General features: G+C 42.9%; 1 protein-coding gene across 1 annotated transcript in view; it reads right to left on the bottom strand.

Annotated features, from left to right (window-relative positions):
• Positions 1–23,422, bottom strand: part of LOC138531359 (carcinoembryonic antigen-related cell adhesion molecule 6-like) — an 804,705-nt gene that overhangs the window by 481,367 nt on the left and 299,916 nt on the right. The window contains exon 3 of the mRNA XM_069640985.1: positions 21,136–21,483. Coding sequence (XP_069497086.1) covers positions 21,136–21,483 — 348 coding nt within the window. The remainder of the gene's footprint in view (positions 1–21,135; positions 21,484–23,422) is intronic.

Genomic DNA, 23,422 nt, shown 5'->3' with positions numbered 1-23,422 from the left:
TCCCAACAAATGTATTGCAGTGTGTGTGTGTGTGTGTATGTGGGTGTGTGTGTGTGTAAGCCTGTGCATGCATATGGGTTTTTCAGGTGTGATTTGAAAATGTGTGTGCATTTATGTGTGTATGTGTGTGTTGTGTGTGCTAGGAGTCGCTACAGCAGGAAGCAATCAGACCAAACATTTCCAAATCACAAATGTGAAGGGGATGACAGAGGGAAATGCCTGGTCTGATTTGTGTTTCAGATAATTGTCTGCATGCCCTTGTGACAAACAATGCATTGTGATAGTCAACAAAGAAATGGAGGAGGTCGGTAGCATTTCAAATCTAAGAACATGAAATCAAGTTGTCAACTTTTGCCAAGCAAAGTGTGATATGCAAAAAGATGCAAAGTTCGAGGAACAAGAGACAATGTATTATAAGAAGGAGAACAGCCAGGGCCGTCTGAAGATGGGGAGTAGGATCCCAATGACATGATGTCTAGGCAACCACATTTATGAGGCCTAGCTATAGAGTACTGTAACTAGTTGTCAACCCATCCACTCATATTTAACCATTCACCCATCCACACACATATGTGTTGATTAGTGTATGATGGAGTGAGTGTATGTATGGGAGATGGTGATGCATTATACTTAGAGTGACAATGCATGCTTATTGTGTTTGTGCAATGCCATCAAAGATTTTTACTTACGCTTCGTGAAAGTGATTTACTTTGACCATACTGACATAGATTATGGATGCAGCTTCATTAATGATTCACAGTTACCACACTGACACAGATCATTGCCACGCTTAATAAAATGTATTTAGAGGGATTATACTGGCATAGATTGAAGACATAGTTTTGTGAAAGTGATTTACATTGACCATTTTACTTTGCCCATGTACCAAGTAAAGTACTTAGGAAATGGCAAGTGCTTAAAAAGTATATTAACAGCAAGGGAGGACAAAATACTGAGGGACTGATTACAATATATAAAACCAGCATTGTGCTGGGCATATTATATGGCACCTATTCCTTAAACACAACTAATATGATATGGTTAGAGCGTTTGTAGGGTAAATTACTTCTTTCAATTATTGGTGTACCCTCATTTGTGCCGGTGCAGGTGCAGAGGCTGGAGTTTGGGCTCCCATCACTAAGATCATTATGGGTATTACAGCAAGGCAAATGTGTTCTTTCTTTCTATCTGGCTATTAACCATCACAATAGATTGTTAGGCCTTATAGCCAAACATTATTTGAAATTCCCTACTTGTCCACTTTTTTTAAAAATGCAGGCATCTATGCATAATTATTTCTCTGAAGTGGGACTTTCCTTGCAAGACTTGGTCACCTCACCTACAGCAGGTTGCTTACAACTAAAACGATTTATTATATAACTAAGATTTAACATCTTGCCTATTAACGAGTATATTGGAGGTTGGACTGGAATTTCTTCTAAAGAAAGGCTTTGCAGATTATGTAAAGCCGATATAGAAACATCTTGACATATACTTACAGCCTGTGGACCCTTGTCCAAATTATACGACAAATGGTATGGACATTTGCTATTGAATATGGACTCTATTACCTCTGACCAATATAGGAGTTCGATATATTGTGCAGAATCGATTGTGACCACTGTGTCTGCTTTTTATGTGTTGCGCCTTGAAACACTTGTGTATAGGCGTGTTACAAATGCCATATCATATCATATCAAAAAAGCCTTGATGGTTATATTGTAGTGTTCTTTTCATTATAATGAACTGTATTTTCTTTTATGTATATGGTATACTATGGAGATTTTAAATATATGAATTCAGAATGTATTTATTTATCTTTTAAAAATGTTGATACATTTTATATCAAATGTTCTTATTGGGTGTGTTTAAGGTTTTTGTTAAACAAATGCACAATAAAGAAAGAAAAAAGAAATTTACCTTTCTAACATAGATCATGTCCTCGGCTTCATGAATGAATTTCAGTGACGTAATGGTATATGTTGCAGCCACAGCTGCATGAAAGTGTTGTAGAGTAACATTATTACATACATTGTTCCCACAGCTTCATACAAACTATACAAACTATTTACAAATGGATTATGTCCAGACAAGTTTTTTGGCTGCAAACATTGAAGACTGTTTGTCAAACTGGCAGCAAAGGGTGTACACTTTTGGGATAAATTACCAGTTTAGAACTCTGAAGGCTTTTTGAGGTTGTTTTAAGGGCCATTGCTCTTACTCTCTCACTTTGGGGTTGTACTAAGCCATTGCCCAAAAAGTACCCTATGTTTTTCACAGTACTGTAGAAGAGCAGGTAGATGCACTTGCCCTAGCTCCCACCCACTCACCAACATCATACTGGAATCATTGTAGAAGAGCAGTAAATTGAACCCCATGTATTGTCGCCGTACCACATTGAGTGTACGAGAGATGTTATGCACTCAGAAAGCCATAAAGAATGTACCCTTGCACTGAAAGTGTGGAACAATGCTACATGGAAGGATGTTGCTTGCCAAGATGTCAGAATGCATTCATGGGTGTTATGGACTAACAGTAAAGGAAATCTGACAAGGACAGAGTGATAAAGAAGATATACAAACCTATACTGAAACGATATGAAAAAACGTAAGAAGTAATGATGTAACAGAAGCACTAAAAGAAACATGTACCAAAAGTTAAATTAATCATGAATGTAAAGACGATGAAGTATCTTACTGACCTATAACCATAAATATGCAGTAACACAAAGTAGAAGGAAACATAGAAGCTTGCTGCAGGGGAATATTTAACGTGGCAAAGACGGCCATAATAGGAAAATGGACACTGGCTCACGTTCAACTTAACCAAGCTACCTCAGAGACAGGCCAAGGCTGTAGAATCAGGAGATGCTGAAAACAGCTCAATGTGCAGAGCCGACAATGAGTCAAGGTTGGCCCAGAATTAAGGATGCTATTTTGAGAGGATAAGCACAGAGCACAAAGGTAGTTACATGGATACGCTCTGACTGTGGGACATTCTTTATAGATTGAATAAGAAGAAAACATCTGCAAGAGCCAAAAGAGCCAAAAAAAGGTCAATTCAAAGTATATAAAGTTCATATGAGATAGAGTGAGCAAGTCTTTAGAGGTCAGGAGGAGCAACAGCAATCTGCATAATTGAATCATATAGCAGTAAATACAAAGCTGAAATGTACACATTTGTGGTCTCTCCGCGTGTGAATTAGAAGGTGAAAACAAAGACTATTCATTAGAGTTGTAAGCCAAGATAGTGATGTGCTCACACTCCCTTGAATGTTCTAGGACAGTGAGCAGGCAACAAGGTCAGCTACAAATGGAAGACTATGGGCCTCATTACACGGATGATGGTAGTGATTTACCGGTATGGGTAAAATACCGGTACCGGTAAATCCTTACCGCCTTACTACGAGGTCCCTTTGCGGGTTGGGGGATTTAACGCCTGCTTTTGGCAGGCGTTAAAATCCAACCCGCTAAGGGACCTCGGAGCTAATTACGGCACCGCAAAATTGCGGTGCCGTAATTAGCGCCTTCCCCATTCCCATAGAGCCCTATGGGGCAGAAATGGGAATGGGGAAGGGCAATGGCGGAAGGGGGATTTACCGCCCCTCCAACCTTGGAATGGGGCGGTAAATCCCCTTTCCGCCAAGGCGGTGCCGGTATTTTACCGGCATGAGCCATGGCGCTAATAGCGCCATGGCTCACCGCCTACCGTGTAATGAGGCCCTGTGGCTAATGGCCTGCCGATGAGAGATGATGGACTAATTGGGAAATGGGGAGTAGTCTGGCGGGATTCAAACACCTATGTTTTCTTTCATGTAGGTGCTGCTAAAGAGCCAGAAGTCAAAGGTTGGGATAGTATGCCAAACAATCAGTGGGGTTGTGGGACAACCTAACATACAATGTTGCAGAGACCAATCCACTGTTGTTTTGTCTGATATAATCAGTACTTTACATATTTATTTATGAATTTATAGCAGCACACCAAACCCTCATGCATCAGGGCACTAGTTACAGTAAGTGTGACTTAACAATCTTCAAAGTGCAGGCCAACACATACATTACAACATACTGGTGGTTCTTAGAAGTAGTCTTGTGAAGCCATGCCTCATGGTACGGGGCTACATTAGGTATACCGATTTATATGAGTATCAAGTTAGGGTAAATGCATAGTCTAGCAAAGCCACATCTCATGGTACGGGGGGCTAAATTAGGCATACAGATACATGAGTGTCAGGTTAGGGTAAATGCATAGTCTAGCAAAGCCATGCCTCATGATACAGGGGTTACATTAGGCATACAGATATATGAGTGTTAGGTTAGGGTACATGCATAGTCTAGCAAAGCAACACCTCATGGTTCGGGGGCTACATTAGGCATACAGATACATGAGGGTTACGTAAGGGTAAATACATAGGGCCTCATTACATGGTAGGCGGTGAACCATGGTGCATTTAGCGCCATGGTTCATGTGGTAAAATACCGGCACCGCCTTGGTGGAAAGGGGAATTACCGCCCCATTCCAAGGTTGGACGGGCGGTAATTCCCCCTTCCACCATTGCCCTTCCCCATTCTCATTTTTGCCCCATAGGGCATAATGGGAATGGGGAAGGCGCTAATTACGGCACTGCAAATTGCGGTACTGTAATTAGCTCCCTGGGTCCCTTTGCGGGTTGTTTTTTAACGCCTGCAAAAAGCAGGCGTTAAAATCCCCAACCCGCAAAGGGACCTCGAAGTAAGGCGGTAAGGATTTACCGGTACCGGTAAAATACCGGTACCGGTAAACCATTACCGCCTACCATGTATTGAAGCCCATAGTCTAGCAAAGTCACGCCTCATGCTACTGGGCTACATTAGGCATACAGATATGTAAGTGGCAGGATAGGGTAGATGTATAGTCTAGAAAAGCCACACCTCATGGTATGTGGGCTACATCTAGACAGGCAGGATTGGTGAGACATACAAGGATGTTGAGCAGCCTTGGAGTGCACAGATGATGAAGCATGCCTAAATTTGAGTTTCACAGTAAGCACTGAAAACAGTGCAAATGTAGGAATGCACAGATAGAAAAACATGGCTAAATTCGAGTTTACCAGATAAAAGAAGGGCATTAGAGGGAGGGCTACAGTGAGGCGTACATGGCAGAGTAGCAAAGGCACACCTAGGCTCACCACTATAGTGAGTTAGTGGAAAGGCATACAGTGTCCAGAACATGACTCGTAGTACGAGTTCTTATGTGTAGTTGGCTGCATGCAGTGTGGCAATTCCATGAGGCAGAGAAGAGAGGAGCGTAAGCCGCTGCAGGTGGGGCCCTCTGAGCCCTTCCAGGCCCTGACAGGCATGGACAGGGGCCTTGGGAAAAAAGGGCCTTAGAAGAGGAAGGACCGGCTCACGCCTGCTGGCAAACTCGATTGGCTAAACAGGGAACGAAGGAGCCAATCAGAATCCGTGTTGATGTGCTTTCTCCACGGCAACACTCCGAGGCCCTCCGGTGCCTCGGAGCAAAGGCGACTGCCATTTGTATACAATAAAGTATGCCGCAGACAACAAGGCCAGTGTGCACACGCTGATGGTGTGTGTGTTTTCTCCAGATGATCATGGCACATGAGCACTGCAATAGGAATGCCCGCGTGGGCTCACCTGCGATATCAGACTGCAGCAGTAGATGGTTGCGTCGGCTCGCCACGAGGTTGGGTCCAGGGTTACACTGCAGGGTGGGGACTGGAGGCAGGGGAGCGCAGGAGGCCAGCAAGGCACGGGAACGCAGAGTAGAGTGGCGAGGCATGGACTGGGGCCTTGGATAAAGGGCCCTAGATTAAGGGCCGGCTCACGCCTGCCGGCAAACTCGATTGGCTAAACAAGGAACGAAGTAGTCAATCAGAATCCTTGTTGACGTGCTGTCTCCATGGCAACATATTAAGAGGTACTTCAAGGCATGCCCTACAAATACGGGGTAGCCAACTATGCACTAATCTTTATGTGTTCTATAAGTAGATATGTTCCAGGGACGTCAAACTTTTTCTTTTATTTTTAAATTAAGGCACCTGGGCTGTGGACAGCAGCATGTGGATATTTGTTTCTGGAGTGGCTGTTTTTTTATAGATATAGCCGGTAAGATAGCTCAGTGGGTTGAGTGCTCACAGCTGCAATGTGTGTGTGATCTGCAGTTTGCAGGTTCGACTCCCGGAAAGGTCAACACAGCCTTTCATCAGGCTGAGGTTGATAAATGAGTACCAACACAGGTGATATTGTATGTACAGTTGTTCTATGTGAAGTACTTAAGCGTAAGTGCTATATACTAACACGTCATTATAGTTTGGCTATGGATGTCTGCTTGCATTCACAGTAATTTGGTAGTATGGGCATATACACGCTGATATTAACGATACATATGGTGATCCATTCTTGTATGAAATGTTTATCACTTTACAGTAATATCGTAACCATATTTTTCTTAGTGTTCTTAGAAACAATGCTATGTGATGCCAGTTTCTGTCTTGTCAAGGAGTGAAACGTTGTGTTACATCGCTTCCCATGATGTCAATTTAGGGTGTGGTTAAATTACATCACTTCCTGTGATGTCATCAGAGGTCAAGGATCCTGTGATGTCACTTTCGCTACCCCTGGCATTTTGGTGAAATGACGTCTCTGATATGTTCCCTTAACTAATCCCTTCCCTCGATAGGTTTTGTATTTTGCCATGTAGAATGACATCATAAATGGCGCATATTGGGGTATAAGACCTCCATGTAATCAAGTTTAGTCCTGAGTGTGCATGCAACAGTCCGATGTCTGTGAACTCTCTCTACTTTATCATATGACAATAAAGTCGTACTTTGCCGTATTCCTGGAGTCTGTCCGATTATTTGGTTTGAGATCATTATTGTAATTCCATCCAGCAAAACCAGATGCTTCAAGGTGCTAGAGCACAGCACTTTGGGCCAAATTACATGTTTTGGGTTAGCTATGAGTCCTGCCCTTTTCAAAGCCCTAGTAATCTCATATAAGTGGCATAGATGTTCCTGCCAGCTCCAATTATGGGTTACTATATAGTCTAAGTATGCTGCTGCAAAGGAAGAGTAAGGTCTTAAGACTCTATCCATTAGCCTTTGGAATGTGGTGGGGACTCCATGCAGCCCAAACAGGAGAACTGTACATTGGTAAAAACCAGAAGGGGTGCTATAGGCTGTCTTTTCCCTGTCTACTGGGTTCAAGGAAACTTGCCAGTAACCTTTTGTCAAGTCCAATTTGTTGATGATCTGGACATTCCCAAGGCACTCTATAAACTCATTGATTCTTGGCATAGAATAATGATCAAAAACTGAGATAGAGTTTGGTTTTTGAAAATCTATACAGAATCATCATAAGCCTGTCTGGTTTTACCATTAGAACAATAGAGAAAGACCAGGGACATTCACTCCAAGTGTTAGCATGTTTTCTACCTCCTTTGCTATGATTGGTCTGCTAATCTCTGGAATCTGATAGGGTTTCAAATGGATCCTTAGGAAACTGGTGGAGACCAATGGAAATAACTGGGACCTAATCATACCAAAGGCCCCGTTCGCTGTAAAGCAAACTTCTCAGTGCTCACTATGATACTCTCCCTTTCAATATACTGTAGGGAACCTCATAATGGGCTAGACATGCTTTGGGAAACTTGGGAAGAGAAGGAAGTCCTTATCCAATATCTCAGGCTGCTGCCAAACGTAAGTCCCACATGAAAGTGATGAGAGAAATTATCAGTACTCACATGTCCAAGGTCCAGGAACAACAAAAAGGGCACTACGACCAAAAAGGAGGTTGCTCATTCTTTTTCTGTTTGGTGACAAAGCTTTAGAACTACTGTCCACCTCTGAAAATAGGATGGTGTCTAGGTGGTATGGGCCCATGTAAAATCATACAATGCAAGGATCCCATTAACTACTTGATCTCAGAGCCTGACAGAGGATAGAAAACACAGAATTATCATGTCAATGTGTTGAAACACTAGAAAACCGACCCATTAGAGCAGAACACTGTAACCATGCCTATGCTCCTGGTGGAGGAAGGGAAAAACCACAGCTTAAATCCTGATAATCTTAGTAGGGAACAACAGGCTAACAGGACTTATAAGTACAATGCCCTAATGTCGTTTCAGTGGAACCTGCAAGAGTTAGGAATTTCTTCCAATATATTAGAACCGTTCCTGGGCAACTAGTCTAGCTGAAGCCCTATCATATTCATAAATAAGTTGTCTTGAGCTGCAGTGCCAGGTCAGGCTGACTTTTGCCAAGAACAGAAGGACTGTCCAACTATAGCAGGCATGGGGAAGCAAACAGGAGCAAGTGCATGGCAGGGTCTCTGAGCTACTCCAACAAGGGAAACAGATGTAGAACGAAAGTGCTGTCCTATTCCAAAACAAGGAGCAGGTGCAGGGTGGAGATCCTGATCCACTCTACAAAGGGAAACAGGCAGAGAGTGAGAGACCTGGCCTATTCCAAAACAGGGAATAGGTGATAGGGAAGTTGACTGACCTGATCACAGAGAAGGAGACTAAGAATTGTGAGGAAATGTCCTGCCAGAATTTGGTTGTGCACACAGGCATCATGAGCTTCCTACCAAACTTGGCTCCTGACACACTTGATGGTAACTTGGGTGTTCTTGGGACATCTGACAGCTTGTCTGATCATTTTTACAGTCTCTGAGTCGATTTACAGATTGAAGAAACAGTGGATTCTGCCCAGTATCACATATATACTAATGACGCAGTAGAGGCCCCCCAGAACCCCTTGAATCTATACCTGTGGTTGCTTGGTCTTGTGAGAGGAAAAGTTACTTCTCTCAAGTGGGATCCCCCCAAGAAGTCATAGCTGATAGGGGACCCCGTTTAATGTGTGTGGCTATGTAGAAAGCACAGAAAAGTCAGCAGGCCTATGCCTGCTAAATACCTTTCTAGCGCTGGAAAGCTGGTTTCAGCAGGGCCCCTGTTCTAGAGCTCCCAGACTGTGGGCTGGGTACTAAACACCAGTCAGTTACCTGTAAATCTGGAATTCGAGTAGAGTCAGTGCGGCTGAACTCAGTGGTTTTTTATAAGCCCATTTCCTACCTTCACAGGTAGCTGATGGGGAAAGAGAAAAACTGGGCCATAGTTGAGAAGAATTCAGAGCTTGAGCATTTGGCCTTTTCTCTACAGGGATTGCAAAATGGACATGCTGCCTCAGTCTGGATCTCAGCATTCTACTGCAGATGCACCAGTATATTTTCTTGCCTTAACGATGAGGCTGCCCCTTAGAAGGGTAGCTCTCAAACGTTTGGTCTGTGGGGCGTTTGAGGAAATGCCATTAGGCCATGGTGTAGAAGCACTAGCTTTTTTATTTTTATTAATACAATGATGCAGGTAATCTCATTGCAGAAAGGGTGTTCAAATAATTATACCCTCTTTCATTAACCTCCATGCCAAAATCATAGTGACACATGCCCTTCTGCATCAGTCTCCAGATCTGCTGCATTTGCTCTCGAGTGGCACAGAGTATGGTTTAAGGCCACAGGTGCCTCTGGGACAGCTGCCGTGACAGCCAGTTCATTGATGTGCAGAGGATGTGTGTAACTCTTATCCTCTGTTCCAAAACTATATAATAATGAGGAATTTATACCGTTGTGGCAGTTTAATATTTAAAAATAATCCAAACCTGAGTTAGGTATGTGGTCTGGTAATCAACATACATTTTAAAGTCGCACCTGATCAGTATCATACATATTTCAGCACTGTGAGCCCATGCCAGCAATGGACAAGTTGTGTGTACTCTCTATAAGCTGGCTGTCTCTGCTGTATCCAACAGGACAATAACCAGTGTGGGCTGCCCCTCTTTTGATCCTTTGTGATATTGGATAGCACCTCCCTCCAGCAGGACAGCCCCAAAGCTGGAGCTGTCCTTGAAAACTGGAATCAAAGGGGACACTCTAAACAAAAGCACTAGCCTCTACACACCAGGGTGCTGCATACCAAAGGGCATTAGATGCTATGGGACTGAGAAGTCAGAGGATTAGTTTAGTCTGGGCGAGCTGAGCACAGTTGGGGAACATTTCCGCCATATTCTTTTTCTCTGTACCTCTCTTTCCTTCCTGTTTCCTTCACTTCCTTTAACACAAAGACCTTTGGCTGAGATGCAACCAGGTGAAGATCACTTGTCACAAGGATCAGTATTGGACCCCTTACAGCAGGCTTGTTTTTATCTGATTGTGCATGATCTTCTGCAAATAAAAGGGGGTGTCTACAACCCTTTCTTTATGTCACTTCTGGACCATCCAGGCCCAAAGGAAGAATTAATTTGGACCTCTTTTGAGAGAGCAGTCCTCTCCAAAGCCTTCCTCCGGTTAGGTGAAGGTTGAGAGTTCGAATTCAGAGGTAAACTCTGCTTCCTACCATTTCCAAGTGAATTAAGAACTGCAGCTCGAGCAAGACCTGCCTCTCTACCTGCTACTGCTGTACCCAAAACCTGAATGCAGAGGAGGGACTGTTAGGCAGAATCATATCCAGTACCCTTTGGGAACACGCCACACAATTAAGACTACAAGTGCAAGTACACATTCACCTTTGGTACAAGCCTGTACTACACAGTAAAGTGGTAGCGATGGCTGAGCAGCCAGACTTATCTCAAGAGCAAAGTGAGCAGTATCAGAAGTTACACAAAGGACAGCAATTACTATGGTTCAAACAAACACTGACTCAAGGTTTCTGAGTAAAAGAACATACATTTATTTACACCATCAGTTGTAAAACAATTCACTATTATAAAGTAGCAGAAAATCACAATCTTAATATACTACACAACCCCCAAACAATTCTGGACAAGTTCAGCTCAAACTGAAGTGTGAGCAAAATGGCACTCCAGCAATTTAAAAAGGGAGGGAAAGACAAGGTTATAAAAAATCAAACAGCACCAACAAGTAAGTAGGCAGGGCAATCTAGAAAAGGCTTACTACAACTAGGATTCAAATCAATAGGCCTAGGCCAATGTTCATGGTTCAGAGTCTTTGCAGAGGATCACACAGTTCAGAGTAGTTTGCGGTTAAGTCTTTGCCAAGAGTTCGAAACGAAGTTGGTCGAAGGAAAAGTTATTTAAAAGGGTAGAGAAGGACAAGCCCCCGGATTGGCGAAAGATTTAAAACACTTTCGCCGCGGTTGGACGGAACGAACAACCGGGTTTGAACAGTACCTTAGAAGAAGAAGAGTGCTGTAGCTGAGGCAGAAGTTCCTGGCAGATCCTGCAGGCTCACGGTTCCTGAAGCGACTGTCGGACTGACACGAAGTAGGAAGACTGGAGGGTCCTGCACTGCCCAGGGAAGAAACCAGCAGCAGAGCAAAGCAACAAATAAAAGTTGCGCACCTTAAAACCCAAACAGGGTCCGGTCCTGCTGGCTATCCGGTTCACTGAAGCGGTGCACAGCAAATACGACCAGGGGAGGGAGCTCAACCAGCTCAAGGGAAGAAGATTCCTTGCAAATCTTCTCTGTCGTCGAAGTTTAGGTTATTCGGACGCGCAGTAGGGCTTCACCGGGAGGTTCAGTAGTTGCAGCAGTCCTCTTCCTTGAGCTTCTCTTCATTTTTCTCTCGATCCAGTGGCGACTCTGACTTCCAAGTCCCAGAGACCTGCTTTTTATGCAGTTTTCCACCATTCACACAGCCTGGCTGTCAGTCACACAGCAGGGTGGTTGTCCTGGCAGGACAGTCACCTAGCCAATCAAACAAGTGTGCGACTTGGGTCTCCAAGGAGACCCTGTGCAGGGGGCCTAAAACTCCTCCCTCACATCCTGTCTACCTAGACTCTCAGGCGCCTAAGCAGGGCTTCTGTGCAGAAGCCCGCCAAAGGACGGCGAACAAAGGAACCAAACCTGGTTTGGCGCGCAGATTAAAACACGAGAAAGACCTTAACAAAAAGAAATGGCGAATAAACCCACACAGAACCAAATAAAAGTAAATGGGGTGCAGCGGATTTAAGTTTGAGGCTACTAACATAGCCTAAAACAGTACCAACGCTATTTTCATAGACCGCGATAGGAAAGATATGGTAGATACCACTGCCACCAGCCAAATCTTAAAGAAAGGGGAACTAAATAATATTCCATGAGAGACAGACAAAAAGGGATAACTATAAACCCTTTCCAGTACTCTATGGAAGATAGTTTGTACTGGGTCTGTGAATTTAAAAAGACTAATAGTCAATGGTAACTTTACAAGTTCTGGGAGACAGTAGTCAGCCCCAGAAAATTGAGTTTAAAGTGGGAAGTCTGAAAAAGACAACCCTGTGTGACTGCACTAAAGGTGCTGTGTGATACACAGTAAAAAGATGATGCCTATGGAGTAGGTGAAGCTCCACAGTCTATGAACCCAAAAATGTAAAACACACAGCAAAACACATGTAAGAGTGGGAAAAAATGCTCATACTCTTACCAGGTGAAAAAAACAAATCCTAGAAATCCAGCAAAGCTGCTGGGGGACTCAGTAGATAAAAGAAATTAGCCATTCTGGAGAATTCCCCCTAACAGGGACCCCTGCAGGTGTTTGCCAACCTCCCATTTTGAGAGAACAAGGAAACCTCTGGATTGGGACTCATAGCATCATCAGAGCCAGAAGAGCCAAGAGCCCTGTTTAATGCCATCAGATCACTTCAAGACATGTTCAAACAATGTCCAACACCCTTTTAGCCAAAGATAACCCTGGTACTGACTTCGGCACTCACTCGATTTTCGAAACACTGTGGTCGCATCATTCGCCTGAGTTGATGCTGCATCACCCTAGCAGAGCCATGTCAACTTTCGGCTCAAGCACCAGCTCCCTGTGCAGATGACTTTGAACCGCTGAATTGAACCAAGCATCAAACCACCGGGGCTTTGCATGGCAGCTCGACTCAATCGGTGGGACCATCGAGTCACTTGTCGACCCAAACCAATGGTAATCATTGTCTCGAATCACACTCCATCAATGAACCGCTCATTGTGATCCATCTGACCTGCATTGCTTGATGGCACCTCACACCGCATGGAGCACCTGCTCGAACACGACTTGATTGTGACTCACCGCATCTGAACCTGTTTCAACCCACAAGCAGAACAGCTCGAAGCCTGCTTCGATGGCTTCTAACCATGTAGAATAATTTAATAATAAATTATTAAATTATTATTATTATTTATTAGAACTTAAGAGGGTCCAAGCCCCCCTGGTTCACTTCTTGGGAGCACTAGAGACTGGTTAAGCCCCATTTACCCTTTCTCCACCAAAAAGCATATCCTTTTTTAAGATTGTGGTACTTTAGTGCCTTTTCCACCATGCTAAGTATCGAGAGTTCTTGCCACTTTACATTCTTCATTACTTTGCCTTCCTTTACAGGGGTGGGTTTTTGATAGTGTTTTTGCTAGTTATACATTGGTGGGTTTAATTTAATTATATATTTGTTATAGCACCTTGATTCTGCATTGCTTTCTTTTTATTGTTGGGCTATTGTTGCTTGGCTTGCTACTGGATTACATTTACACCCCTCCTAAGACTATAGCTGCTCTGCCCTCTCCCCACAAAAGGTGAAGGAGGTAGGTCTCTTATCTGTGCCTGTATCACCATTTTGATTAGGATCACTCTAGTTTGTAAAGTGTGAGGTATGAGTAGGTGGTTTAGCCACTAATCATCCATGTACTCCTGCAGGGCAGAAGTCATTTCATCACACCTAGTTCAATTAACGATACATGCTGCAAAATGTAGAATGCAATGCCACTATATCCTGCTGATAAGGTTAAAGGGCATTATTCACTGCTTAACCAGAGAATCAATTAATAGAGGTTTAACTCTAACTGATGCTGCAGACGAAGCACACGCCCACCCGCACATCAGCAACCTGTGCTCTGCTACCTTTTTTCCCTATAACCTACCTAGATCCCCACCACTTTACTTTCAGAACTCCATACAACCAAGACACCGTGCAAATAGCAAATGCTGAGCTCTGCTATAACCCAGTAACGCAATATAACAAAACACTATATTGATATGCTTCAGGCAGAGCCATCCCTATGCACACAAGCACCGTCCTTTAAATATATTGTGCAGCACCGGTTTGTTCTACATTTCAATCATTCAATTTACATATAATGTATCACCATTATAATTTTTCATATTTATCATAAAATAGTACAATTATTTACTTGAAGTTGGATAGTATCAGTGTCAACAGGAAGTAATTTGAAGGCGGGCACACGTGTTGTCTTATGTATAGGTACCAATGTTTACAGCGTGATGGGCATAAAACCAATGTGGCATCTTGAAAAGCAATTGGAATAAACCTCATCAACAATGTTAGTATGACGTGTGCTTCATTTGCACAGTTAGTGAATATACCAAAACGCTTTAGCGGCCTGTCACTCTCTAGCTGCACAGTGTACACTCAATGTAAATATTAAACTGTGGAATTGGGCGACCCTCACACGGTACAGGCTTCTCTTTCGTTTAGCAAACGATTATTTTAAACTTTTTTATATCTTGATGTCTTGGCTGAAAAGAAAACTGACGCCTTATGGCAACATTAAAGATACATTTGACAATTGGCAATATATAAAGCGCAAACATCATCTAAATGGAACTGGCTTCTAGTATGCAGCTTTTATTTTTATTTTTTTTTAATTAAAATTTTTGTTTTTGATGCAAACGCATCTTTACAAAAAAATACAGATCAAATCTTCCAGTAATTCATTCACTTATGACAATATATCCAAGATTAAACAGAGATAAAAAGCTATTCTTATAGTATAATTCAAAATTACATAATTCTTATAAGAGAACAAAAACACAAGTAACATAACATAATAAGCAATACATTGCACCGGCAAGGCTGATAAAGATGATACATTGGACATAGCATATTGTTACATAGAAATGCCCTCTAATGTATAAATTACTGCTATCATACGTTTTCAGAGCGTGTTAAGCAATCGCAATGCAGATTCAATAGTTTTCACTAGGCGAACAGTTGCGATAACAATAGAGTTGCAAGAGCCCCTCATACAACAAGACCATATAAGTTCTCTCCCAACTTCTGAATGAGTAGAAGCAAAAGCCTTAAGATTCAGTATTCTTTCGGTTTCGAATAACGGACAAGACAAAAACAGGTGTTTTAAAGTTTCAGGGATGTCCGTTTTTTTACAGAATCTGCAAGATGTCTTTACAATAGCATTTGCATCTTCTCCCCAGTGTTTTATGCGTGTACTTGTATGTACAAGATCTAAACGAAAACGCATATACTCTGTCCTAATTTCAGCACTAGGGCAGAGCAAAAGATATGGTTGACGTGGAATTTGTGCGTGTCTAAAGGACGCATATTCTGAAAAGGAGGAGTAAGTTGCAATCTGATCACATGTAATTGCCCAGTCATTCCAGAAGAGACGTTTATGTGCAGTAAGTAATTTATAATCGAGTTCTTGAGAGGTAATATTTATACCAGATAAGATAGTACATATTCGCTTTTGGAAAAGCTTAATTGACTTGGGCTGCAGCGAGTGTAACATTTGGTAGAGATCTTCATAAAGAGAGTTTGTCATCGGAAACTGCATCTTTGCAAAGATTTTAAGAATGCGCCAATTGTGTCGCGCTCCAAGAGAATTTAAGCCCAGTTCATGTCTCAGTATAGCATTAGGGAGCTATGCCGGCAATCCTAAAGTGGTCTTCCATAGTCTAGCTTGCAGTTTATTCAAAAAGGTAGTTAAGTCTAAGAGGCAAATGTCAAGGCCATATAAAATGATTGCTTCCACCTTTTTGGTGTAAAATTCAAGTAATGGTACCATCGAAAACATACAGTATTTCCTATATATGATTTTCATTTGATTTTGTATAGGGATTATTTTTTCACAAAGCGCTTTGTGCCAAAAGGTTGCAGAGGAATTGTTGGCAAGATTGTATCCTAAATATATAGTGTGTGTTGTCAATTGGAGACGATTTAGGTTGATGTGCCAACAAAATTTAAGCACCTTTTTCCACGAGGATAAAACTAGGATGTTTGATTTTACCAAGTTTATCGACAGGTTGTTTGATACACAAAAATGGCTGAAAATTTTGAGTTTTTTCTGCAGGCCAGAGTGAGTGCTGTCTAGTATGATATGATATGATATGATATGGTATTTGTAACGCGCCTATACACAGGTGTTTCAAGGCGCGACGAAGCAGGGAGGGGAGGAACAAGGGGAGACAGACAACGATCCTACTAGGCCAGGTGTCATTCAGATCGCGCAAGTGCAGGGGTGGGGGAGGGGGAAAAGTGCAAGGGGAAGGGGAGGGGGGAAGTGCAGTACAAGGTAAGTGGCGTAAAGTAATAAATAAATAGGGCCAGCTGGTGGCAAGTGCAAGGTAAGTGCAGAACAAGTGCTGGGGAAGGGGGGGGGCTGTAGGGATACAGAGACAGTCCCGCAGTGCAGAGGGGTTCCAGGGCATCAGTGCAAGTGGAGAGTGGCTGGGCCCAGGACCGAGGCCGTTTAGAGTGGTCCAGTTGCAGGATCAGTGCAGTTTCAGTGAAGAATATTAGCTGTTCAGCAGGGGAGAGGGAGAGAGAAAGCAGAAGTAAAGAGGAAGGTTTTGAGGTGCTTCCGGAACCGGAGATGGTTCTCCTCAAGTTTCAGGGAGGCAGGAAGGCTGTTCCAGAGGGAGGCCCCTGCCGCGGAGAGAGATCTACCCCCAGCTCGTTGCTTCGAGAAGCGGCTGACCCTGAGGGAGTTGGAGGCGGATGAGCGAAGGGCTCGGGAAGGAAGATGTTTGGGAAGAGAGAGTTGAAGGTATTTAGGACCCAGGCCCCAGAAGGCCTTGTGGACAATGCAGAGGGTTTTGAACTTTATCCTCGCAGCCACTGGGAGCCAGTGTAGAGATTTCATTCCTGGAGAGATACGGTCCCTGGGCTTGAGGCCAAGGACAAGTCTCGCAGTTCTGTTCTGGATGAGTTGCAGAGGGCGGAGAGTGGAGGCAGGCAGATTAAGATAGAGGCTGTTACAGTAATCCAGCTTCGAGAGAACCAGGGCTCGGGAGACAGTGAGCTTCTGGGGGAAGGAGAGGAAGGGAAGAATACCTCTGAGGAGGTGCAGCTGGTAGTGTGACCTCTTGGCGACGTCAGAAATATGAGGAGAGAAGGAGAGTGTGGAGTTGAAGATGACCCCAAGGTTTTTTGCCTTGCAGGTAGGAGCAGGGAGGGGGCCAAGGGAGGCAGGCCAGAGAGCTGCAGGGAAGGAGGGAGTGGGAGTACCGATGAGTAGAATCTCAGTCTTACTGGCATTAAGGCAGAGGTCATTGGCACGTCGTCGGCGTATGCTAGCCATGAAAATTTAAGCCTACCCAACCAAACTGGGTTAATTTGTAGCGAGTCCCATAGATCTTCTATATCAGATAGATAAAGATTGAAGAGGACAGCTGCAAGATTGCAGCCTTGTTTCACTCCGATTGCTGTGGGAATAGCGTCCGTCAGCAGTCCACTACTGGAAATACAAACTCTGACAGAGGTTTGATGGTGTAACAATGCAATAAGAGCAACTAGGCCCGGAGGAAATTTTAGCCTCAGCATCTTTTCCCAGAGGATACTACGGATCACGCAATCAAATGCAGATGAAAGATCCAATGAGGCGATGAAAACAGGACCGGTAGCGGAGGTGTGTGTCCCCGCCGTTAGATGAGCTAATATTGTGGCATTTAGTTGTGTGCCTAGATTCTTCCTAAAGCCAGTCTGTGCCTTATTTAGCGTGCCATTTACAGTGATGTGTTTTTCAACCTCATCTAATAGAAGCAGTGCGAACACCTTGGCCGCAACATCCAGTAGTGCAATAGGTCTGAAGTTTAATGGTTCTTTTAGTGATCCCTTCTTGTGTAAGAGAATGATAACAGAGGATGTCCATGACGGAGGAAGCCTCTTAGAGACAAAGATAGTTTGATAGATCTTCAAGAAAATTGATGCCCAAAAGAGTGGGTCATCTTTGATGACACAAGGAGGAAGTCCGTCAGGGCCTGCACATTTAGAACTTTTTAATTTGAAAATCGCATAAAGAACATCTTCCGTTGACCAGGGACAAAGATCTGGAATTTGAAGAATTAAGGTCTTAATATCAACCTCTTTAAATCGTGTGGGTAAGAGATACTTTTGGGTGAAAAATGCAACCCAAGAGTTACCATCTAAGGCAGATTCAAAGAGAGACAAGGAGTTGTTATTGATTCCTCTGAGCAATTTCCATATATCTCGGACATTCTTGTTACAAATAAGTTTCACCATATTTTGATTGCCAGTTAAGTAGAAAGCATGACGTGATGCCTTTAGTTTGTGTTTGTGATTCCTTATTAAGGCCTTTTTGGCATTCGCATAGCTAAAAGTGTCCATAGAAAAAAGTTGCTTTTTCAAAGTTCTTAAGGCACTATTTCTTTCAGATTTTAGTTTAGCTAATCTCTTAGCTAGAAGAATTTCTGCATTAGATATGTTATGTTGTGTTGTTGATGAGTTCGCAATGTAGACAAGATGTGAGTGTATCACACATAGATTCCATGTTAGAAGAGTTTGATAATTACTAACGTCGTTCACAGAGAAGGACCACCAATCACGATTTACGAGAAATGTTATTTGTCGGCAAGTATGCGAATTCCATCTGATTGACAGGAGATGACGCTCGCTGTGAATTAAAGCTAAAGGTTGAGACCTATCAAAGGTCACTACTTCAGCGGACAGCGTGGAAAGCAAAATGGCGTGGTCTCTGAGACCAGGGAAGATCATAATCGTTGGAGAGATCAACCCTATAAGATCTAGTATGCAGCTCTTCTTTTAGTGTTAGCTCGATTAGGTGGTGCTTTAGCAGCACACTAGTGCTACATGTGTAGAGATGATGGCATGTCATATCGGAGGTATAGATCTTGTGTGCTATTTAGCTTCCCTGCCTTGTGTCTTGGTTGGCAGCCAATTTAATTTCAAGCATTTAGCATCATTTTTATTGGCATAGGATTTTTATGGTGAGGCAGTAAGCATGCAATTTGGCCTGCTCCACAGCTGACCATCACCAATAATGGTCGACCATTGCCGACCACAATTGATCATTGACATGCATAGTAGCATATCACCTTCCATAGTCGAGCCTGCATGAACACATTACATCATTTGTCAAGGTTCTCCAAGCATAGTTGACCATTAGCAACCATATATGAAAAAGTAAGGAAGGCAAGCCGCGCACACCAGTTCCCAGTCAATATATTACCTGATACAAAACTAACTGGGTTAAATCCCAAGAATGTTCATATATCAACAAGGTTGAATCCCAACTGCTGACAAGTATTAACAGGGTTGAATCCCTCAGCTACAGTTGCTCTGCTGTTCTACTCCTCCAAGCACTTTCTTGTCACAAACAATCATCAGGGAGGCTGTGTTTCTTTTCAGGTGTTACCAATATAATTGGTCTTTTAGTTTCCAAGGATTCTGGTAGCTGTAGTGAAACCATTTTTTCAATTCAGGTGACCAGGAATCGACCCCCCTCCAGGAGCACACATCTTTCCCATAGTGGGGGAGGGAGGAAAACCATTATTATGGCTCTCCAAAGTAGGGCCTATTAACCCCGGTGCTGCTGCCTCTGGAGCCCGGAACTCCACAAAATTGTATGAAAAAGTAAGGAAGGCGAGGCGCGCACACCAGTTCCCAGTCAATATATACCCTGATACAAAAATAACTGTGTTCAATCCCAAGAATGTCCAAATATTAACAAGGTTGAATCCCAACTGCTGACAAGTATTAACAGGGTTGACTCCCTTCAGCTACGTTGCTCTGCTGTTCTACTCCTCCAAACTCTTTCTTGTCACAAACAATCATCAGGGAGGCTGTGTTTTTTTCAGGCGTTACCAATATAATTGCTCTTTCAGTCTCTAAGGATTCTGGTAGCTGTAGTCAAACCATTTTTTCAAAAGACGTTAAAAGACGAAAATAACGAGAGAGAAAAATTTAGAAATTGATTGAAGAATATCCCATCATTCTTCTTTTTCCTTGTTTTAACATTTTACACCCGCTTAATAGAGAAAATCCATTAAAATTCGGTTTCTGTTCATCTAGAAAGAGGCAAACACATGATCCATTGTGGTCCAACATGTGTTTTTTAGCACGGGAAAGTGCATTCACATACGCTTGTAAGTTCAATTGGAGACACGTTGCTCTTTCAAAACTTTTACCCTAACAAAGAAACTGTGTGTTTCTTAAGTGTGAACATTGAACTGGGTAACCCACAGTAGGCAATCGCAAAATGGTCCTCGTTGTTATATATACACGAAGAAAGCATGAACATGTTACTTCTGCCTTTGCTGGAGAAATGTCTGCATTCAGTGCCATGTGACCCAGTGACCTCTAATAATAGGCAGGTCTGTCCTCGAGAACGTGAACAAATCCAAAAGGGGTGTTAAACTGAACTTTCTTCACTTCAAATAGAATGTGTATTCATTCTAGCAGATGCACAGCGCGCTCTTGAACTAATGCAGATGGACGGTGTATTCAAAATAACCCAGATCACCATGAAGTGAATTTAAAAGAATAAATGGCTCCTTCTAAGAATGGTTTTACACAAAGTGCTCTTTACAGTGGGCCGATCGGCTGTCTCATGCGAGGAACACAGGGATTTGCACGCCGCATTTCTTACTGAAAGTACAATTCTAGCTGCATATCATATAGATGCTTACACTGGCGACATGCACTTTTCTCTCTGGCACCTATAGAAAGGTTTGTTGGGACCTCACCTCGCTGTGCGCCTATGCAAATGCTTAATAATCTTGCAAATGAACACTTCAGTCCGAGCCCCAAACACGGTTATGTGGATCAATCCTTTATATCTGGTTTATCTATTATACTACATCTTCACTATGTGCATCTGGGAAGGGCAGGGTCCTTCCATCCGTTCTTTCTAGCGAGCAATAGAAAGACATTATATGAGCTCTGGGATGACGAGGAAACCATCTAAATGCCATTTAAAATACTGTTCTCCTCTACTATGTAATAAGTTCACCCCATGCCCCTGCCCCATCCTTCTATTTGAAAGACCTGTTTCATGCTTAAATGTAGTGGGGTGCCCTCACTCTATTAAACCTAATCACATTACAGGGAGGATCCAGATGATTGACTGGAATACTGCCACTTACCATACACTCTGAGCTGGGTGGTTCTCTGAGGTGTCGATCCATCACTTATAGTCAGGATCACAGTGTAATTCCCAGTGTCACTCCTCCGGACGCCTCTGATCTGTAAGGATCCGTCTGCAAATCCCACCTCCCGGCCCGTGAACTGGTCGCCGTTGGCCTGTTCAGGCGGTGACGTGAAGTAAATGAAGATCCTCTGGGTGTTATCCGGTGTTGCCCCTCGGTACCAGATGACGGAATGGATATTTGAAGTGACCGGGGCTGGCAGAGTGCCCGTCTCCCCTACATGTGCGATCACTTCAGGGCTGGATCCCTGACTCCATGTCCGCTGGATGCATACAAGGAACAAAACTGAAAGGGGGAATTGGAAAAGTGAGTATTAGAGCAGGTAAAGCGAATGCTAAGATTTTGTGATCTCTCTCTGCACACCACCACATGTACTGCACCCGATGAAACGGCAGGACATAGCATCACAGGACATGATGTCACATGAAGTGTCACCTTAAGACATCACAAGAAATTACCTCAGTTGGCATATGGCCTTCAAAACATCACAGGAGTGTACTGCCTGATATGCTCCATCCCATATACTGCCATCCATCATAATGAAGAAATGTAGCAAATGAATGACGTGTGCATACTGTCACCACTTTCTTCATCACCACAATACAATTTTCTCGTCAAACATATCAAGAACAATAATGTAATTCACAAGTCACTTTAGATTTGTAAAAGTGGATGAAACCTAGTGAACAATGTATGAGAGGGCGACACAAGTACTACTTGTGGAGCAATGAACCATTACAATAGGTCTTGGTAAAACAAACAACATGTCAGTGAGTAAAGACGAGCAAGTAAAGAAAGTTTTAATAGTGTACTCAGTAGGTAAAGGAGTTAACTTTTTAAAATAGAAAAGTGTACCTTGACCTCAAACAGATTTTGTTATGCAGGGGCCTAAGACACCCTAATTCTTTTTAAAAAAAACATGTATACTTGGTGTTACCAACTGTAATGTTACATTGTATTAAGTAAGCATCACAAAAATATGCCCAAAGTATACGCAAACATACAATGCAGGGTTCCAAAATCAGGGCAGCTGACAGCAGTGTAGATGCTACTTGTAGCAGAGAAGGGCCTGCCTACCTTAACACCCAAAAGGTAGCAGCAGCGACATTAGACCCCCAGACCAACTACTGCCAAACAAGCACAACTATTTCAATGTGGGTCAATCTGTAATTAAACAGTAAGAGACATCTGCATCAAAATCATTCCACAAAAGAATCCTTAGTTAGTCAACCAAAAGTCCTTAACGCATGTTTTATGACAAAATATGGAGCTTCAGGAGGTGAAAAGTACTCTTATGTTGATTTATACTGTTTATGATGTGGAAGTGTGTTTCATAATTTCACCACACAATTTAGCAAAGCTTTTTGTACTGGTTGAATCGAATGGGTTTCATAATGTAATCTTTCTTTCATGGAGAGGAATAAGGAGATACTTCTTTCCTTGATGGCCATAAGCAGGAGTTTCTGTGTTAGGACAGGTTATGCTTTTAATTTGCTTTTCTATTTTACATTGATTGTATTCTTGTGTGTTCCGATTGGTTAAAGGATTGGATTGTGTATAAGGTCTTTATAAGATTATATCACTGTAACCATGACTCAAGTATCCCTATGTAACTAAGACAAGTCCATGTCACAAAGACAATGTCATGCAACAGTGCCTCAATGCCCTTTGGCTGGTAGGGCACTTTACAAATCCAAATACATAAATAAATAAAACATAAAATATTGCTCAGTTTCCTTCACATGCAATCTCATCTCACAAGGAACAGATACAGTATTGGGGGTTTGTGAAAGGTGCACAGAGGCTCAAAGAACACATCACTAACTTTCCTACACACTCACTGAGACCTCACAAGATACACATACAATGGTGGGGGTTTGGGCAAAGTGCATTGGTGACTTTCATAAGACATCACTCAGTGTCCTACACAATCTGTCAGACTGCACACGGTACATAAACCCTGCGGGAGTCCTCTGAATGTTCATCAGCAGTGTGTGACAAATACATGTGACAGGCCTGGGTAGGCTGGGTTAAGAGAGTGTCTCTTCAAACCATTTGTATAAGAAATAGGGTGTATTTCACATGTTGCAATGGTGGAATGGCTAAAAGTGGTGTTGTACAGTGCGTCTGCAACTACCAGCAACCATTTCACTCTGGCTGAGTACGCGCAGTAGAGGAGAAAATCATGAACCTCCCTTCCTCTCACCCACACCCGGAGCAGCGA

The sequence above is a fragment of the Ambystoma mexicanum genome, chromosome 1q (genome assembly GCF_040938575.1).
Source record: "Ambystoma mexicanum isolate Mex_15411 chromosome 1q, UKY_AmexF1_1, whole genome shotgun sequence".
NCBI classification, from domain to species: domain Eukaryota; kingdom Metazoa; phylum Chordata; class Amphibia; order Caudata; family Ambystomatidae; genus Ambystoma; species Ambystoma mexicanum.
The sequence above is the reverse complement of the archived record's forward strand: the minus strand, read 5'-3'. Positions and strand labels throughout refer to the sequence as shown.